General features: G+C 36.4%; 1 protein-coding gene across 50 annotated transcripts in view; it reads left to right on the forward strand.

The window, feature by feature from the left end:
- Positions 1 to 2,056: 2,056 nt before the first annotated feature.
- The window catches only part of camk2b2 (calcium/calmodulin-dependent protein kinase (CaM kinase) II beta 2), a 78,477-nt gene continuing 64,840 nt past the window's right edge, over positions 2,057 to 15,693 (forward strand). For 37 of the 50 annotated variants that reach the window (XM_082158000.1, XM_082158038.1, XM_082158033.1 and 34 more), the window contains exons 1-2: positions 2,057 to 2,349; positions 7,656 to 7,750. In XM_082158000.1, the coding sequence (XP_082014126.1) occupies positions 2,288 to 2,349; positions 7,656 to 7,750 (157 nt within the window). In that variant the 5' untranslated portion in view covers positions 2,057 to 2,287. The remainder of the gene's footprint in view (positions 2,350 to 7,655; positions 7,751 to 15,693) is intronic. The other 13 variants (XM_082158021.1, XM_082158018.1, XM_082158024.1 and 10 more) reach the window with 3 other exon arrangements.

The following is a 15,693-nucleotide window of genomic DNA, read 5'->3' on the forward strand; positions in this document are numbered from 1 at the left end:
CAATGTGTATCATTGCATTAGAACACACTTCTATTGCGTTACATGCACTAATGTATATTTATACAGTGTATATATATATATATATATATATATATATGCGCCTATAATAATAATACATGTTAAAATGTGATCCTCATTTATTTTAAGTGGTGTATAGACAATGTACCACACTTATAATCTAAAATATTAAGATGTTTAGTACATGTTAAAGTAACAAAAATGTTTAATATTTTCAGAAAAATGTGTATATTGGGATAAAATAAAATTATACATAACATTAAAATGTTTCACGTAATGACCCTCATACATTTTAAGTGTGGTATGTATATGTCCCACAAATCTGGTCAGTTAAATTTAACAAAATTAATTTCTAAATGTTTGAACTGTTTCATAATGATGTCACCTCTTAACACACCAACTAAAAAAGGTGTTGCAGGTGTTAAATTCTCTACAGATGTCAGATTTCACTACCTGCTTCTGGAAGTTTATGAAATAAGAAGTTTAGTGATATAGAATGGGAAGATTTTTGGCTTCTTTGACTTTTTTAATTTTGTCTAATAAAGTTGTTGAAGCCTCTATTAAAATAGTATGTAATTGCTACCCTGTAAATTATAAACTTGTCAAATTTAATAATAGCATTTCCACCATGTGCTTCTGTCATCCGTTTGAAGAAACTATTATTCCTTTGTTTTGGGACTGTACTTGTCGCAAAGTATTTTGCTCTGACTTTTCAAATTTTGATAAAAAGGATTATTTTTTCAAACTTTTGTATGAACCAATTTTGTTTTTGTTTTTTGGTGACTCTCTGAAATTAGACCCTTCTCATTTTAATTAAAAATTGGTTAAAAAATAAAATAGAAAAATTTTATTTTCAAGAAAGATATTGTCAAAAATTTAAAGGGATAATTCACCCAAAAAAATAAAATAGAAAAATTGTATTTTCAAGAAAGATATTGTCAAAAATTTAAAGGGATAATTCACCCAAAAAATAAAAATCTGTCATTAATTACTCACCCTCATGTCGTTCCAAACCCTTAAGACTTCCATTCATCTTCGGAACACAAATTAATACACAACTGACACTTTGATACTTCAAAAAGTTCATAAAGAGATCATAAAACTAATCCATATGAATCGAGTGGTTTAGTCCAAATTTTCTGAAGAGACTTGATCACTTTATATGATGAACAGATTGAATTTAGTCTTTTATTCACATAAACATTGATCAGTGAAAATAAACTGAAGCTCAACAGAACCTGCTTGACGCACAAGAACAAACCTCTTGCAGAAGCTCAAACATGATGCGTAACACGAGAATGACCCTCATTGGTTCTTGCTGAAGCTCAAACGTGCTGCGTAACACGAGAATGAACCTCATTGGTTCTTGCTGAAGCTCAAACATGATACGTAACACGAGAATGAACCTCATTGGTTCTTGCTGAAGCTAAAACAATGAACCTCATTGGTTCTCGCAAATCAAGCAAATATGCTTGAGCTTTCGTTTACCACAACTGATGTGTGAGTTGACGAATGTTTATGTGTGAATAAAAGCCTAAATTAAATTTGTTCATCATATAAAGCGATCGTATCTCTTCAGAAAATGTTGGGGAAAAATAAAAAAAAGTTTTATGATCTTTTTATAAACTTTTTTTTATGCATCAAAGTTTTAGTTGCATAGCTGTCAATGGAGGAACAGAAATCTCTCAGATTTAATAAAAAATATCTTCATTTGTGTTCCGAAGATGAACGAAAGTCTTACGGGTTTGGAACGACATGAAGATGAGTAATTAATGAAAGAATTTCCATTTTTGGGTGAACTAACCCTTTATGTAAGACTTATTTATGGTGTAGTACTAATGCATATAAGCCGGTATAATAAGCTTTATGATAATGTAATGTAACCCTCATTGTTATTTGTTTTGTCTCGGTATTTGTTACTGTTATGTTTATCTTACAGAAAAAGTATTGCAGGTGTACCAGGGTGTAACGCCACAAGCAGAAGCTCCGCTGCGCCCTCCAGCGGTGACAGCGCGTCTCTCTCTCTCTCTCACACACACACACACACACACACACACAGCGGAAAACAAGTGCACTGCAGTTAAACGGCGCATTCGGTGAGAGGTCGGTAAAGCAGTCGAGCCTGCTCGTCGGCGAACCTCTCCCTCCCTCGAATATCCATATCCACGTTTAAGTTTTGTCCTGAAAACCCCGCAAGTCGAAGGCGCAGAAGCGTACAGCAGTGCTGGAAGTCAGCTCGGATATTGCCGCGAACGCTGAGGGCTGAGAAATGGCAACGACAACTTGCACGCGCTTCACCGACGAGTTCCAGCTGTACGAAGAACTTGGAAAGTAAGATTTGCTTTCTCTGCTATAGTGTCTGTGCCTAAGCCGAGTGTCTTATATTGATGCCACGCATTTATTGAATGTCCTAAAGCCCAGAGGAGATGTCAGGAAACATCAGAGAGAGTTGCGTTTAAATACTCCCACTACTCTTTAACTATTTATCATTGATAATAAAACAAGAGAAATCTGGTGATCATTATGAGGATGTTGGATGCTTTTCTGCAATGCAAGGAGTATCGATCAGTCTGGAAAGATAGAGCACTGTTGCATTTAATACTCTGTTATTGTGTATGTTTTCATATTTACTATATATGCACATCGACCAGGGCTTCGTTTTTCATTTTTTTTTTTTTTTTTTTAGGCACATTTGAACTCGATGCATATTGTGCATAATGTACAAAAGATCTGTCAAGGAACATTAGAGGGAGTTGCATTCAAATACTCCCACTACTGTGTTTATTTGAAATCTGCTCGTGAATATAAGCCGTCAGAGGTTTGATTGTGAGAATATTGCATGTGTTGTGGCTCCTCTGGTGCATTTCATGCAGAATGCTCAGAGGAGCTGTCAGGAAACATTAGAGGGGAGTTGCATTTAAATACACCCACCACTGTGCATGTTACAGTGAATATTCCTATTCACACAGTCTCTGATCATAGAAATGAGCAAGCAGTTGTTCATTCTGAGGAGGATTTTGCTGCATTTAATGTGTAGAACTCAAAGAGAATCAAAAGAGTGCATTACTATTGAATCAAAGATCATAAATATAAACAGTCAGAGCTAAATTTAGATGATATTGCATGTTTGCAGCCCATTTGAATGCACAGGGGAGCTTTTAAGATGGAGTTGCATGGGAGTATTTAACTATACGGATAAAAAACGTGAGGATATTGCATGTTTTGTGGCTCCTCTTGTGCATTTCATGCAGAATTCTCAGAGAAGCTGTCAGGAAATATTACAGTGATTCTTATCTCTGATCATAATGATCAGCTGTTGAGGGGTAATTTGGAGGTTATGTTCAGGGTGAATTATATTTGAGAGTTTAATCAGGTCAACAGGTCGCAACATTGTATCTCCACATGAACAGTTGATATAATGTATTAAAGAGTTGTCTGTTACAATGTATCATAAACTCTGGGAAGCAGTGAAGGGTCGCTACAATGTAACGTGTGACATTTGGAGCTGTGAGAGCTGCCCGGACGGCTGTTTGCTGTCTATAATCTGTGTGTGTGTGTGTGTGTGTGTGTGTGTGTGTGTGTGTGTGTGTGTGAGAGAGAGAGAGACATGCCTGCGGCCTGACGTTAGGAAATTATTTTACTCTCTCAGCGCCCCCCTCCTCCAGTCAGTCAGTAAGTATTGCGTTTCTTTCGCACAGTTTTCTCCTGAATTATTAACCGGCCCGTGTATATCACCCACAGTCATAATAACACACAAATAGTAGTAGACAGATTTCTCTTTGAAACTTTGTCATCTTTTTTTTATTTTTATAAATGCTCTGTAGCTTTCATTTTCAATTCATTTGAACCCAGTCCTCTCTCACTGAGGAGAAACAGACATTTACAACTTTTGAGATGTGTTATATGTGTGATATTTCAATAGATCTTCACCATGCTTAGCTGAATATTTTACCACATCCTCAATTTGTGGTGGAGACATGCATTTTAGCCGTTACTTAACTTTCTTTAGTAGATATGTGTGCGTATCATGTTTGTTATGTACAGTAGTGGCCAAAAGTTATGTCTGGTCAAGGAAAATTGACATCTTCTCCCTTTATTCAAATATTATAAAAAGATTTTGTAAGCATATTGCGTAGTTAAAAAATTGTTTTATTTGTGATAATGCAATGAAATTGTGCTGACATAATTTTTGGTCAGGCTGTCATACAAAGAAATGAACACATGCACACACAAAAAAACAAGAGAGAACCAACAGAATATTAATAGCTGATTATGTTGTAGTCATTGAACGCTTTTTCCTGTCAGCATTTTCTTTTGCATAGTAAAATAAAACCCGTAGCTGGAGTTTTACTTTTTTTGCCAAATAATTTTGTCAGATAAATACCTTAACCAAGTTTAGTGTTTTGTTCTTCCCTCATATTTAAAATATTTAAAATATATTAAATATTTTGACGATTTAATCAAACTTGTAGGGTCATTAAAAACAAATATCTCACTTTTGGCCACTACTATATCGAAACTTTTAAGAAATATTTCTTGTCTTGAGCAGCAAATCAGCATATTAGAATGATTTCTGAAGGATCATGTGACACTGAAGACTGGAGTAAAATTCAGCTTTCAACACATGTTTTCGATATAAATAATTATTTATTATTATATTATGAGTTGAATAACTTCCAACTCATCTTGACTTGACTTGTCAGTCCAGAGTTGCGGTGTGTTTTGTGTAGTTGTTGTTTGTGAGCGTGTTTAACCTGAGTAGATCAGTGGTTTGGTCTTCCTGACAGGCCGACAGCAGTAAATCAGCTCAGTGTCTCCTCTGAGACGCCAGCGCTAGTGAAACACGTTTGCTAACAGAGCGGCAGACAGACGCGGCTCCAGGCCTTCATGAGGTCAAAGGTGAACGGACGGCTCACGCTTTGACCTTCTGCTTTATTAGTTGAGAAGTTTCCATTCTTATTATTGGAGTGAAGAACATCATGTGTTGTTTACCTCACATTGACAAGCAGTGTTTTATTAAATGAATTACAAAACATGATATTTAGTTGTTCACGAGAATATCGGATTATATGTGGGGTTTTCTAATTATCATATTGGCTGATAAGTTGTTCATTTTAGTCGATAAGTGTCATAAGCAAGACCTCTATTTTAACAGAGATGATGTCCTTTAAAAGTAAATACTAACGTAATTGAGTAAATAGTATGCAAATTAATATAATTTTAGCAATTGATATGCTCGTGTTATTTACACTATTTAAATGAAATAGTGTGGTGTGATATATCTTAAAACAGTCAACCACTACATTACATTATATGTTAATATACGTTAATATGTTAATGTATATATGTTAATATGTTACCTTATAAACATATTATACCTTATAAACATACCTCATGTTACCTTACTGCAAATCAGATGGTAATACCATTGTATTTAGATTCGGGATGCAATATATATATATATATATATATATCGGCTAATTTTTTTAGATCTTTACATTTATATGTGTTGTTTGAGATTGTATATTTGCCAAAATTTTATATTTAATTGCACTAACATAAAGTTACTATTTTAAAAAACACGAATAACTGTTACATTTAATATTTAGCAAATATTAAAATAAATATCCTTTTTTTTCATACTGTAAATTATCATGTTTTGATGCCTACATTAACTTTTAGCATTTAAAATGACTGATTTTTACTTTTTAGTGTTTTATTTTTTATTCGCACGAAATATTCTACAATTTTATCCAAAACATTTTATCAGTCAAAACATTATAAGATTATTGTTTTCAGTCATAATTTTAATATTCATCACTAATTTACATGGTACTCCATGGTTTTACCATCTTGAAAATGTCCAAAAACAAAGTATTACCATGCTACCATATCCAAACGTCACGATAAAATATATATTTTTTAAATGTATGATCGACATTTGGATGTTTTGAATGACGATCTACGTCGAATGATGCCCAAAATCATCCAGTCTTGGTTTCTTCTAGTGCGCTAGCCAAGCGATTCGTGCGCAGGTGATTTGCCTGAGGTCACAGAGGGGCATATGGTCTGTTTTTATCACATGTTAACATCACATGGATGTTTCCAAGGGCATTTGAGCCCGTCGGTGAGGGGCGGGAAGTCACGGATCCGACTTCATCTGTTCAGAGCGTCTGCTTGAGACATTCTAAGTGTGTTGTGTAACTGTAACAAGGTGTGCTAAAATTAGCTGGTAAGGAATGACATCAGACCATTATCACAACTGTCTCAAGTGATTTTTTTTTTTTAATGCAGGTCTTTCTGAAAATAGACCCAAGAGTGCTGTTGATAGACAGCGTGTGCTCTACATTTTGTTCCCATGTGAATATTATGAATATTAGCCCCAAAAAGTCTGCTAGAATAGGTTTTCAAAAACACCTTATTTTCCCCATGTTTGACATTGTTGCAGCACCTCTCTTTCTAGTCTGTCAGTAACGCTCTGTTTAGTTACAGTCTCTATGAAACCCCTCCTCCCAAAAAGTACAATTGATTCTTATTGGTTGGCTGGGTCAGTGTGTTGTGATTGGTAAAACCATTTCGAGCGTGTTTAGGGAAATGTCACACCCCTTACCATAACCGCAAGTTTCATCACACTAATAACCTCAACCAGGCTCCGCCCCTTTTTATTTTTGCATATGTCTTGAGCGGGAATTATTTAAATGAGGAATATTGTGACGTGTTTGTTCCCGGAAGAAAAGTCAAGACTACAATGGAGGCATTTCAGGGAGTTCAGAAACAGTAGGCGCGTTTCCATTACAGATTTGCGCAAAACTTTTGCAATTTATTTCTAAATGTCGACAAAAAACGATTGCGAAATGACGGCGTTTCCATTAAGCGATGTTATGCGACTAAAACTTCATTTTTTCCTCTCACGATAAGTACAATTATTCCAAAAACCATGGCAACGGACGTTGGTAGTTTTATATACTATATCTCAGCCACTACACTGGCCATTATTATTAATTGAAGGAGATGTATGTGTTTTCTCCAAGCATTAATGGTAAGGAACGACCCTTATTATACTTGTGAGCAGCTCATATGAGCTGTTTCTGGGTGTTTCTCCCTCATATCTGCTTCAAGGTCTTGATTGTGGCATTTATTTGAGGTTTAGAATCCATTATTCCTGTAATTCTTTTGTTTTATATGAATTTAATAAAGAACTCTGTCTCGTATTCTGTTCAAACACACCGCGTCATCTACGTCAGGTGACCTGTAAATGCGCAAAAACTGTTTCCATTGCAGTTTTGCGAAATATTTATTTTTCGAATTGCCTGAAAAACCACCTCATGTGAGCGTAAAAACTTTTTTGCGATAAATGGGAGTTTTTGCGAAATTGCCGTGTTTCCATTGGGCGTATTTTCAATTTGAAGGGTAATGGAAATGCGGCTAGTGACACTGATATAGAGAATAACTCCCGCTGGAGGGACTTTGTGCTTTGCAGACCCTTTTCATGCTCAAACAGCAACATTACACACTAAAGAAAGATGAACATGTGAAGGGTTTTGAGCAGATTTTGGGTTTTGGGGGGTTCTTCAAGTTCAGCGGTGTGTCTGCAGATCTTCTGAGCTGTTGTGTTTTTCTCTCGTCTGTTTCTTCAGGGGGGCCTTCTCAGTCGTGCGACGCTGTGTCAAGCTGTGCACGGGCCAAGAGCATGCTGCCAAAATCATCAACACCAAAAAGCTTTCGGCAAGAGGTAAATCATGACTGCTGGAAAATGTTTTTGGGCAGGGAAAAGGGGGTTGTTTTGCAATTAGAGGTGGGCGATATGGCTAAAAAACCTGTGGATATTTTTCAGTTGATATGTATGTACCTTAATATTTATGTATTGTGCTCTGACGTGGCTAAAAATGCTGGTTTTGTTTCAAGCAAACAGCTTGAACTTATTTAAAATATTAAATTTTAAAAATTAAATACTTCTCTGACATAAAAACAGCAATTTATTTGCATTAAAATCATCACAATATTTGATATTGGGCTGTCAGAATTAACACAATAATGCATGCGCTACTTTTTTTCAGATTAACGCGCAAAAATATTTGACGCAATTAACACAGGATCCGTTTTTTTTCATCATCCTTTGGCTGCGCTACAGTATATGATCACGCTATCATTCATACAACTGCTTTTAAACCATTTAAGCGCAATAAGACGCAAAAAAAAAAGAAGTTAAATCTGTACTGGTGCGCTGTCTGTGAAGCGGCTCTGTGTGAACAAACATTTGAAACACGCAGAGATATCCACTTCAGACATCGCGCCAGCGCCGCATTGAGTTCTCTTTCATGCTTGAATGGACAAAAACGGAGCCAAAATGCTGCTTTTGTCGAGTATCCTCATAAGCACAGTCTTAAATTAGTTAAATAAAGTGTTAAATGACCGTAAAGAGTTGGGAGGCCATGGTATATGTGTCAGATCCTAAAGTGACAGCAGCCTAATAACCCCGCTGCTGTCTGTCATTAATGTTAATCAAAGAACAAAAGACAAAGAGATAATCACACACTGCTGACTGAATAACTTTTGTAGCTTTAATAAGGATTAATCTATATTTAATTTATAATTTATGCAGTAAAGACTGTGAAGTGTTTGATAACTTTATTCAATTTCTGTATATTTCCTACCTGATTTAAAATATACTGTCTTTATGTTGCTTTTTTATGTTGTTTCTACATTAATTTGGAGATTAACTGTGAAATTATTACAATATAAAAATATATTAAATGTTAGGTGTGATTAATCGTGATTATTTCAATAAAAAGGTGCGATTAATAAGCAAAAATGTTTTAGTCGATTGACAGCCCTAATCATATATTCAGAGTACACTACTGTTCTAAAGTTTGGGGTCGGTAAGATTTTTTTATTGTTTTTAAAAGAAGTTTCTTATGCTCACACTGCTTCACTTACTTGATCAAAGTAAAAACAGTAATATTTTGAAAATATTAATACAATTTAAAATAACTGTTTTCTTTTTGAATATATTTTAAAATATAATTTATTCCTGTGATCAAAGCTGAATTTTCAGCATCATTACTCCAGTCTTCAGTGTCACATGATCATTCTAATATGCTGATTTGATGCTCAAGAAACTTACTATTATTATCATTATTGAAAACAGCTGTGCTGCTTAATTTTTGTGGATTTTTTATTTATTTATTTTTTTAAGAACATTTATTTGAAATAGAAATCTTTTCTAACATTATAAATGTCTAACATTTGATGATGCATCCTTGCTGAATAAAAGTATAATTTCTTAACTTACTCTCCCCAAACATTTGAATGGTGTGTATTCTGAATAAGTCAAAATAGAAAAAAAATACCTAGTTTATGCCAAATTCCATGTTTACTATGGTACAAATATAGTACATTTTTGGCATTTTTTGGGTGACAGTGATGGCTAGTATCAAGTGACCACAGTTTTACAATGCTAAACTAATTATGGGTGCATGGATGAGTTTAAATGACTAGGCGAATATAAAGATGTCAGCGCTTGTAGTTGACGTGTTTGTTGTGGTGCTGTGTGATATTTTGGGAGAACAGGCTTGTGTGTGTGTGTTTTGGGAAATGTTGGCGCACGAGGGCAATCATACGGTCTGCAGGTCATCACAGGCAGCCTGACCGTTTGGCACACCCCAGACAGAGCGTGTCTGTGCGGCCAACATGCCAAGAGCACAGGATTCATCTCCCCACAGAGCGCAGACATACGTGTACATGCTCGAACACACACCCACGCTGGTGCGGAGGGGCTTCACTTCTCAACTACTCAAACACAAGAGGCTTTTGTTTGACTGTTTGAGAGCTGCGCTTCTGCTGCCATCCTCAAACAAAGCAATACCACACTTCAAGTGGAAAGATTTCAGATTGCCACCTTGTCATCGCTGCTGTTGTTTTGACTCAGCTTTTGACCACATCTGACACCTCAGTGACGCCCATGCAATGATTCGTTTTCAGTGTATTCGTATTATTGTGGTTTGCAATGGAAACAGGGTTTAAATGTCATGCAAAGGCAATGCCAGTGCTGAAAGAGTTAATGCAAAATGTGGCAAGTTGAAACTGGAGCAAATGTGGGGGGCGGGGCCAGGGTGGGGTGATTGACACAGAGAGCAGCCAATGACTACACAGCTCCCTTCCTCAAGAAGGATTCTCTTATTACGCAATTGACCCTTTTCAGACTAAGACATGTTTCCACTGTTATTAACCTCGAAAATTGAGCAAAGTTGTTTTAAAAATTTTAGTCGGCGACGGCGTGATACAGAAGTTGCAATACTCTTTTCTTCCCTATTGTGATGCATATCCGAGTGAAACGGCTTTTCGAACAAGGAAAAAATGTAGAGTGGGACTTGATTTTGCGCACTGGGAATTGATTGGATGGATGTGGTTTTCTATTGGTGGATCTCATGTGAATGACAGGTTGCCCCGCCCTCACGCCAGTAAACACATCATCAGAGAAGAGAAAAGATGTCTCTGCAAGACGGAGGCGAAGCTATTTTGATGAAAGATTACGAGGCACATGAATAAAAAAATTTAAAAAATTACATGCATGGATAAATCATTTATAATAAATACTGCAATATTCCATAAAAAAACAAGAATGGTCAATTTTGATTTCATGGTGACTTTAAAGGGTTAGTTCACCCAAAAATGAAAATTCTGTCAGTAATTACTCACCCTCATGTTGTTCCAACCCCGTAAGACTTTCGTTCATCTTCAGAACACAAATTAAGATATTTTTGATTAAATCTGAGAGCTGGCTCACTCCTCCATAGGCGTCTATGTAATCGATATCTGCCATCCCATAAAAGTTAGTAAAGACAATGTTTAATATAGTCCAAGTGACTACAGTGGCTCAACCTTAAGTTAACTCACTCTGAGTGAGTTCACGTAGTGTAACAGCGCAGCGTTTCTGCGTTGTACGTCAGAGTGTAGGCTCACTATTGGCCAGCATCACACACATGACCAGCGTCGGCCAATAGTGAGCCTGCGTTCTGATGTACAACCCAGAAGCGCTGCGCTGTTACACTACGTGAACTCACTCAGAGTTGACTTAAGGTTGAGCCACTGTAGTCACTTGGACTATTTTAAACATTGTCTTATTTAAACTAACTTTCTGGGCCGGTAAGTTTCAATCCCATAGAAGCCTATGGAGGAGTGAGCCAGCTCTCAGATTTAATCAAAAATATCTTAATTTATGTTCCGAAGATGAACGAAAGTCTTACGGGGCTGGAACAACATGAGGGTGAGTAATTACTGACAGACTTTTCATTTTTGGGTGAACTAACCCTTTAATATACATTTATAATAATACTATACATTGTTTTTTATTATCGTTTTGCACTGATATTGTTGGATGAAACCAAACTTGAATTGACTTGAGCTTCATAATGACACGTGTAGATCTACTAGCTGAATCGACTCTTTTATAATTGATGAGTTTTGCTACATCGACAGTTATTGAATTGAATTGATGCTGGATAATGACACTTGCCTTCTGTAGAGCTGCTTCATAACTGAATCAAATTGGTGAACTTTACAGTTATTGAACTGAACTGAATCAACACTGAACTGAATTGAGCTGAATAATATTGTTTTGCAAGAGCAGATTGAATTTTGTCTCATATTTGATGAAAGTTTGCATCACTGATTCTGTAAAGCTGCATTGAAACAATCTGTATTATATAAAGCCCTATATAAATAAAGGTGATTTGACTTGGCGGGAGTGTTTCTTATACAACGGCTGAGGGATTTGACATCTTTCTTCTGACCACTCTTGATAAAAAGATTTTTCCTCTTTTGGAAAAATCATAGAAATGCTAGCGCTATTCTTTTGCTTTTGGATCAAATGGGAACGCATGATTGATTTTTGCTGGAGTTTCCGTTCACCACTGTAGAAGTTTACTCAACTATGATGACTTCCACTTTTAAGGACCTGTAAATGTGAAAAGAATCCATAAGAGCTGCTTTGGGAAGTTGTGATTTGCTGTGAATACTTTGTGCATGATCGCAGCAGCACCTGCAATGCAGCATGAAGTTGACCTGGATTTACCCGAGTGTCACACACACACACACACATGCAGCTCTGGAGCGTTTAGCAGGACTGAACCCGCTAGGTTGATCAGGGCTATCGACTCCGTGATTATTTCCAATTATAACAACCTACCACTGGGATAAATACTGGGGAAAATAACAATTGTTTGAGCTGTTATAGTTTCTTACAGGTCTATTATCCCGCCATGCTTCTGTGGATGCAACCGTGAGCACAGTTGCATGTGATTGCACACAGTTGGTGTGTGTACAATGCACATTATCTTTCATTTACCTCTTGGTGGATTTTATTTGCATCAAAATCGCTTGTATTTAGTTGGCATTTTGTTGTAATATGTTCTTTACGTATGGTAAATGATTGTGATGTTTCTCATTTGTAAGTCGCTTTGGATTAAAGCATCTGCTAAATGTACAATGAATCAATTCCCGATGGATAGAATCAAGTCCTGGCCTATATATATTTTCTTGTTGAATTTCCTGTTTTAAAGGAACACTCCACCGTTTTTTTGAAATAGGGCTTATTCACTTTCTTTCCTACATTTAGATAGGTGGGCAAATGCATTTTTGTCTCAGTGCATGCATTGTTTTAGTTTGACAGGGTCGGCGCTAGCTTAGCTTAGCACAATGAATGGAATCCTTTGTTGCCAGCTAGCATGTCCTGAGTAAAAGTGATATAACATTTTTTAAAAACCCACCTAATTACTTCTTGTGGCCTGCGTATTCACAACAAGTACAAATAGTGATGCAGATTAACACTAGGCGATTTCCTAGGCAGATATTGACTTATATATTAAGGACTATATTAGGGGGAAGCACAGGCGAAGCACTGCTACTTGGGCGTGATATCTCTGCGCCCAAGTAGCAGTGCTTCACCTGTGCTTCCCCCTAATATAGTCCCAAGTCAATATCTGCATAGGAAATCGTCTAGTGTTAATCTGCATCGCTATTTGTACTTGTTGTGAATACGCAGGCCACAAGAAGTAATTAGGTGGGTTTTAAATTTTTTTTTATATCACTTTTACTCAGGACATGCTAGCTGGCAACAAAGGATTCCATTCATTATGCTAAGCTAAGCTAGCGCCGACCCTGTCAAAGTAAAACAATGCATGCACTGAGACAAAAATGCATTTGCCCACCTATCTAAATGTAGGAAAGAAGGTGAATAAGCCCTATTTCAAAAAACGGTGGAGTGTTCCTTTAAGGCAGAATGATTAATCAAAGTAAGTTCTGCTCCACTCCAAGTTTGCATCGCTTATAAACTTGCATTTGGGACGTTTGGGCATCTGTCTTTCTAAACTTGTAAGGAGAAGCACTTTTAAACTGGCTGTTGTCAACAGAAGAGAAGCATTGGCTGGTCCAGCCTGAAAAATGCTTCTTTTTTTCTTCTTTTTTTTTTATCATGATTTGAGCATTTGGAAACAATTTATGAGGCATTTGTCAGATTTCATTGGTGACTTCAAATATGAAATTTAATCATGAGCTTGGTGAACAACTTTGGAGAATTTTATTGATGTTTCCCCATTCAAAGAGATGATTGCAGTAGCTGCCTGAGAGGCGTTTCAAAGATGGCCGCCGAGTGAAATGACTTGCCTGAAAGGGACTTTGGTAAAACCTGGAATTTTTTTTCTTTTTTCCCCCAAAGCTTTAAAGGTTAACTCTTGCCAAATTGCAACCTAGGCTATTTGTGTTAATCTCCCCGAGTCAAGCATTCGTGTAAAAGCATAATTAGAATGGAAACGCCACTTTTAAGATTGACCGTATTTTCGTTTTCGGTCAAAATGCCTTTTGAATGGGAGTAATAGGGGCACTTCTATGATAGCATCAAAATCGCTATGGCTGGAATTTTTTCAGTCAAAAGTAGTCGATCTCCGAATGCAACGTAACATGAGGAGAGTAAAGATCTTTCCATCTTTACTCTCCTCATGTTACGTTGGCGGAGATCGACTACTTCTGACTGACAAAATTCCATCCACCGGAAACACTAACTGATAAAGTGAGTCGTACAAAACCTTTCTTTTTAGTAAACTTTGTGTACACAAACAATGTAGTCAATGCTGGAGTTCATGTGTAGAGCCCCTGGTGATACTTCCAGCACAGTTTCATGTTGTGTCGAGCCTTCTTAGTGTTTTAAAAATAGCCATTTTGATGCTATCACTGTACTGCCCCAAGCACTCCCATTCAAAAGGCAATTTGACCGAAAGCGAAAATGCGGTCTATCTTAAAAGTGGCGTTTCCATTCTAATTATGAATGTTTGACTCGGGTAGATAAACAAAAATAGCCTAGGTTGCAATTTGGCGAGAGTTACCCTTTAAAGGCTCCCTGTGGTTTTCTGCCAAAATAAATGCTTAATAGTTTACCGTTTAAAAATGAAGAAATCAAGACATTTTTAAATGCCATAAATGTTAGTGTTGTAGTTTTACAGTTTTACTCTAAAATATATATTTTTTTTACTTGTTTTTTTATTTATTTTACAGTAAAATATTGATATATAATCACAAAAATGTTGACACAATTGTGCAACTCTACAAACAGGCACAGTAAAACCTGGAGCTTTTTTCTTTCCATTCACATTTTGTATCGCAACTGCAATTTTTATCAGAACAAAACCCAATTAGATGTTTTCTCCCCCTAATTGTGCAGCCCTGTCCCGGTTTGCTCAGAAATATGTCACATTATGGGAAAACGGCTTGGGAATGCCATTTCACGAGTTAATTTACATATTTATGGGATTTAGGGGGTACATTTAAATTAACAGAAGTCTTAGAGTTACAGCAATTAAAACAACCTCTTCAATTCTGAATGTTAGATGAGACTTTTATGAGTGGGTTTTTTACTAACATAAGTGAACTTGAGAGAATGCATCTTTAATCCCCATAACTGATGTGAGTGATGTGAACAGGCCAGTGTACTGTAGCTGTGGCGTGTGGCGTGTGGTTCATTACTGTAGTCTGATCGGATGGAGTCTTTCTCTCGGCGGCAGGGTCTGGTGCTCTTCGCTGCAGAGGCGTTTTGTGGTGTTTGGGTGTCAGCATTCTCACAGCTTCACACCAGTCACTCCGCTCAATGTGACAACTTCTCGAGCTGTTGTGTGTGTGTGTGTGTGGATTTTTTTTTGGTGTGTTTGGGAGGGTTGCAAAGAGGCCTCAATTAGGTTCTGTAAACTGGCTATAGCTTCAATAGCAATCTAAATGGCTCATATAATGCATTTTTTTTATGTAAGTGCGTTTCGTCCCTGAGGTCTACTTAATCTACACTACTGTGCAAAAATAAAAGCTGTTCTTTAAAACTTTTTTTAAATCATGGTTTCCTCAAAAATATTAAGCAGCACAATTGTTTTTAACATTGATAATAATACTAAATGTTTCTTGAGCAAATCATCATATTAGAATGATTTCTGAAGGATCATGTGACACTGAAGACTGGAGTAATGATGCTGAAAATTCAGCTTTGATCACAGGAATAAATCACATTTTAAAATACAATAAAAGTTATATTATACAATATAATTTTTTATTTTGTAAAACAGTTTTTTTACTGTTTTTGGTCAAATAAATGCATAAGAGACTTCTTTCAAAAACATTACAAAAATCTTCCTGACCTCA

Source organism: Leuciscus leuciscus, assembly GCF_965113295.1.
Source record: "Leuciscus leuciscus genome assembly, chromosome: 24".
NCBI classification, from domain to species: domain Eukaryota; kingdom Metazoa; phylum Chordata; class Actinopteri; order Cypriniformes; family Leuciscidae; genus Leuciscus; species Leuciscus leuciscus.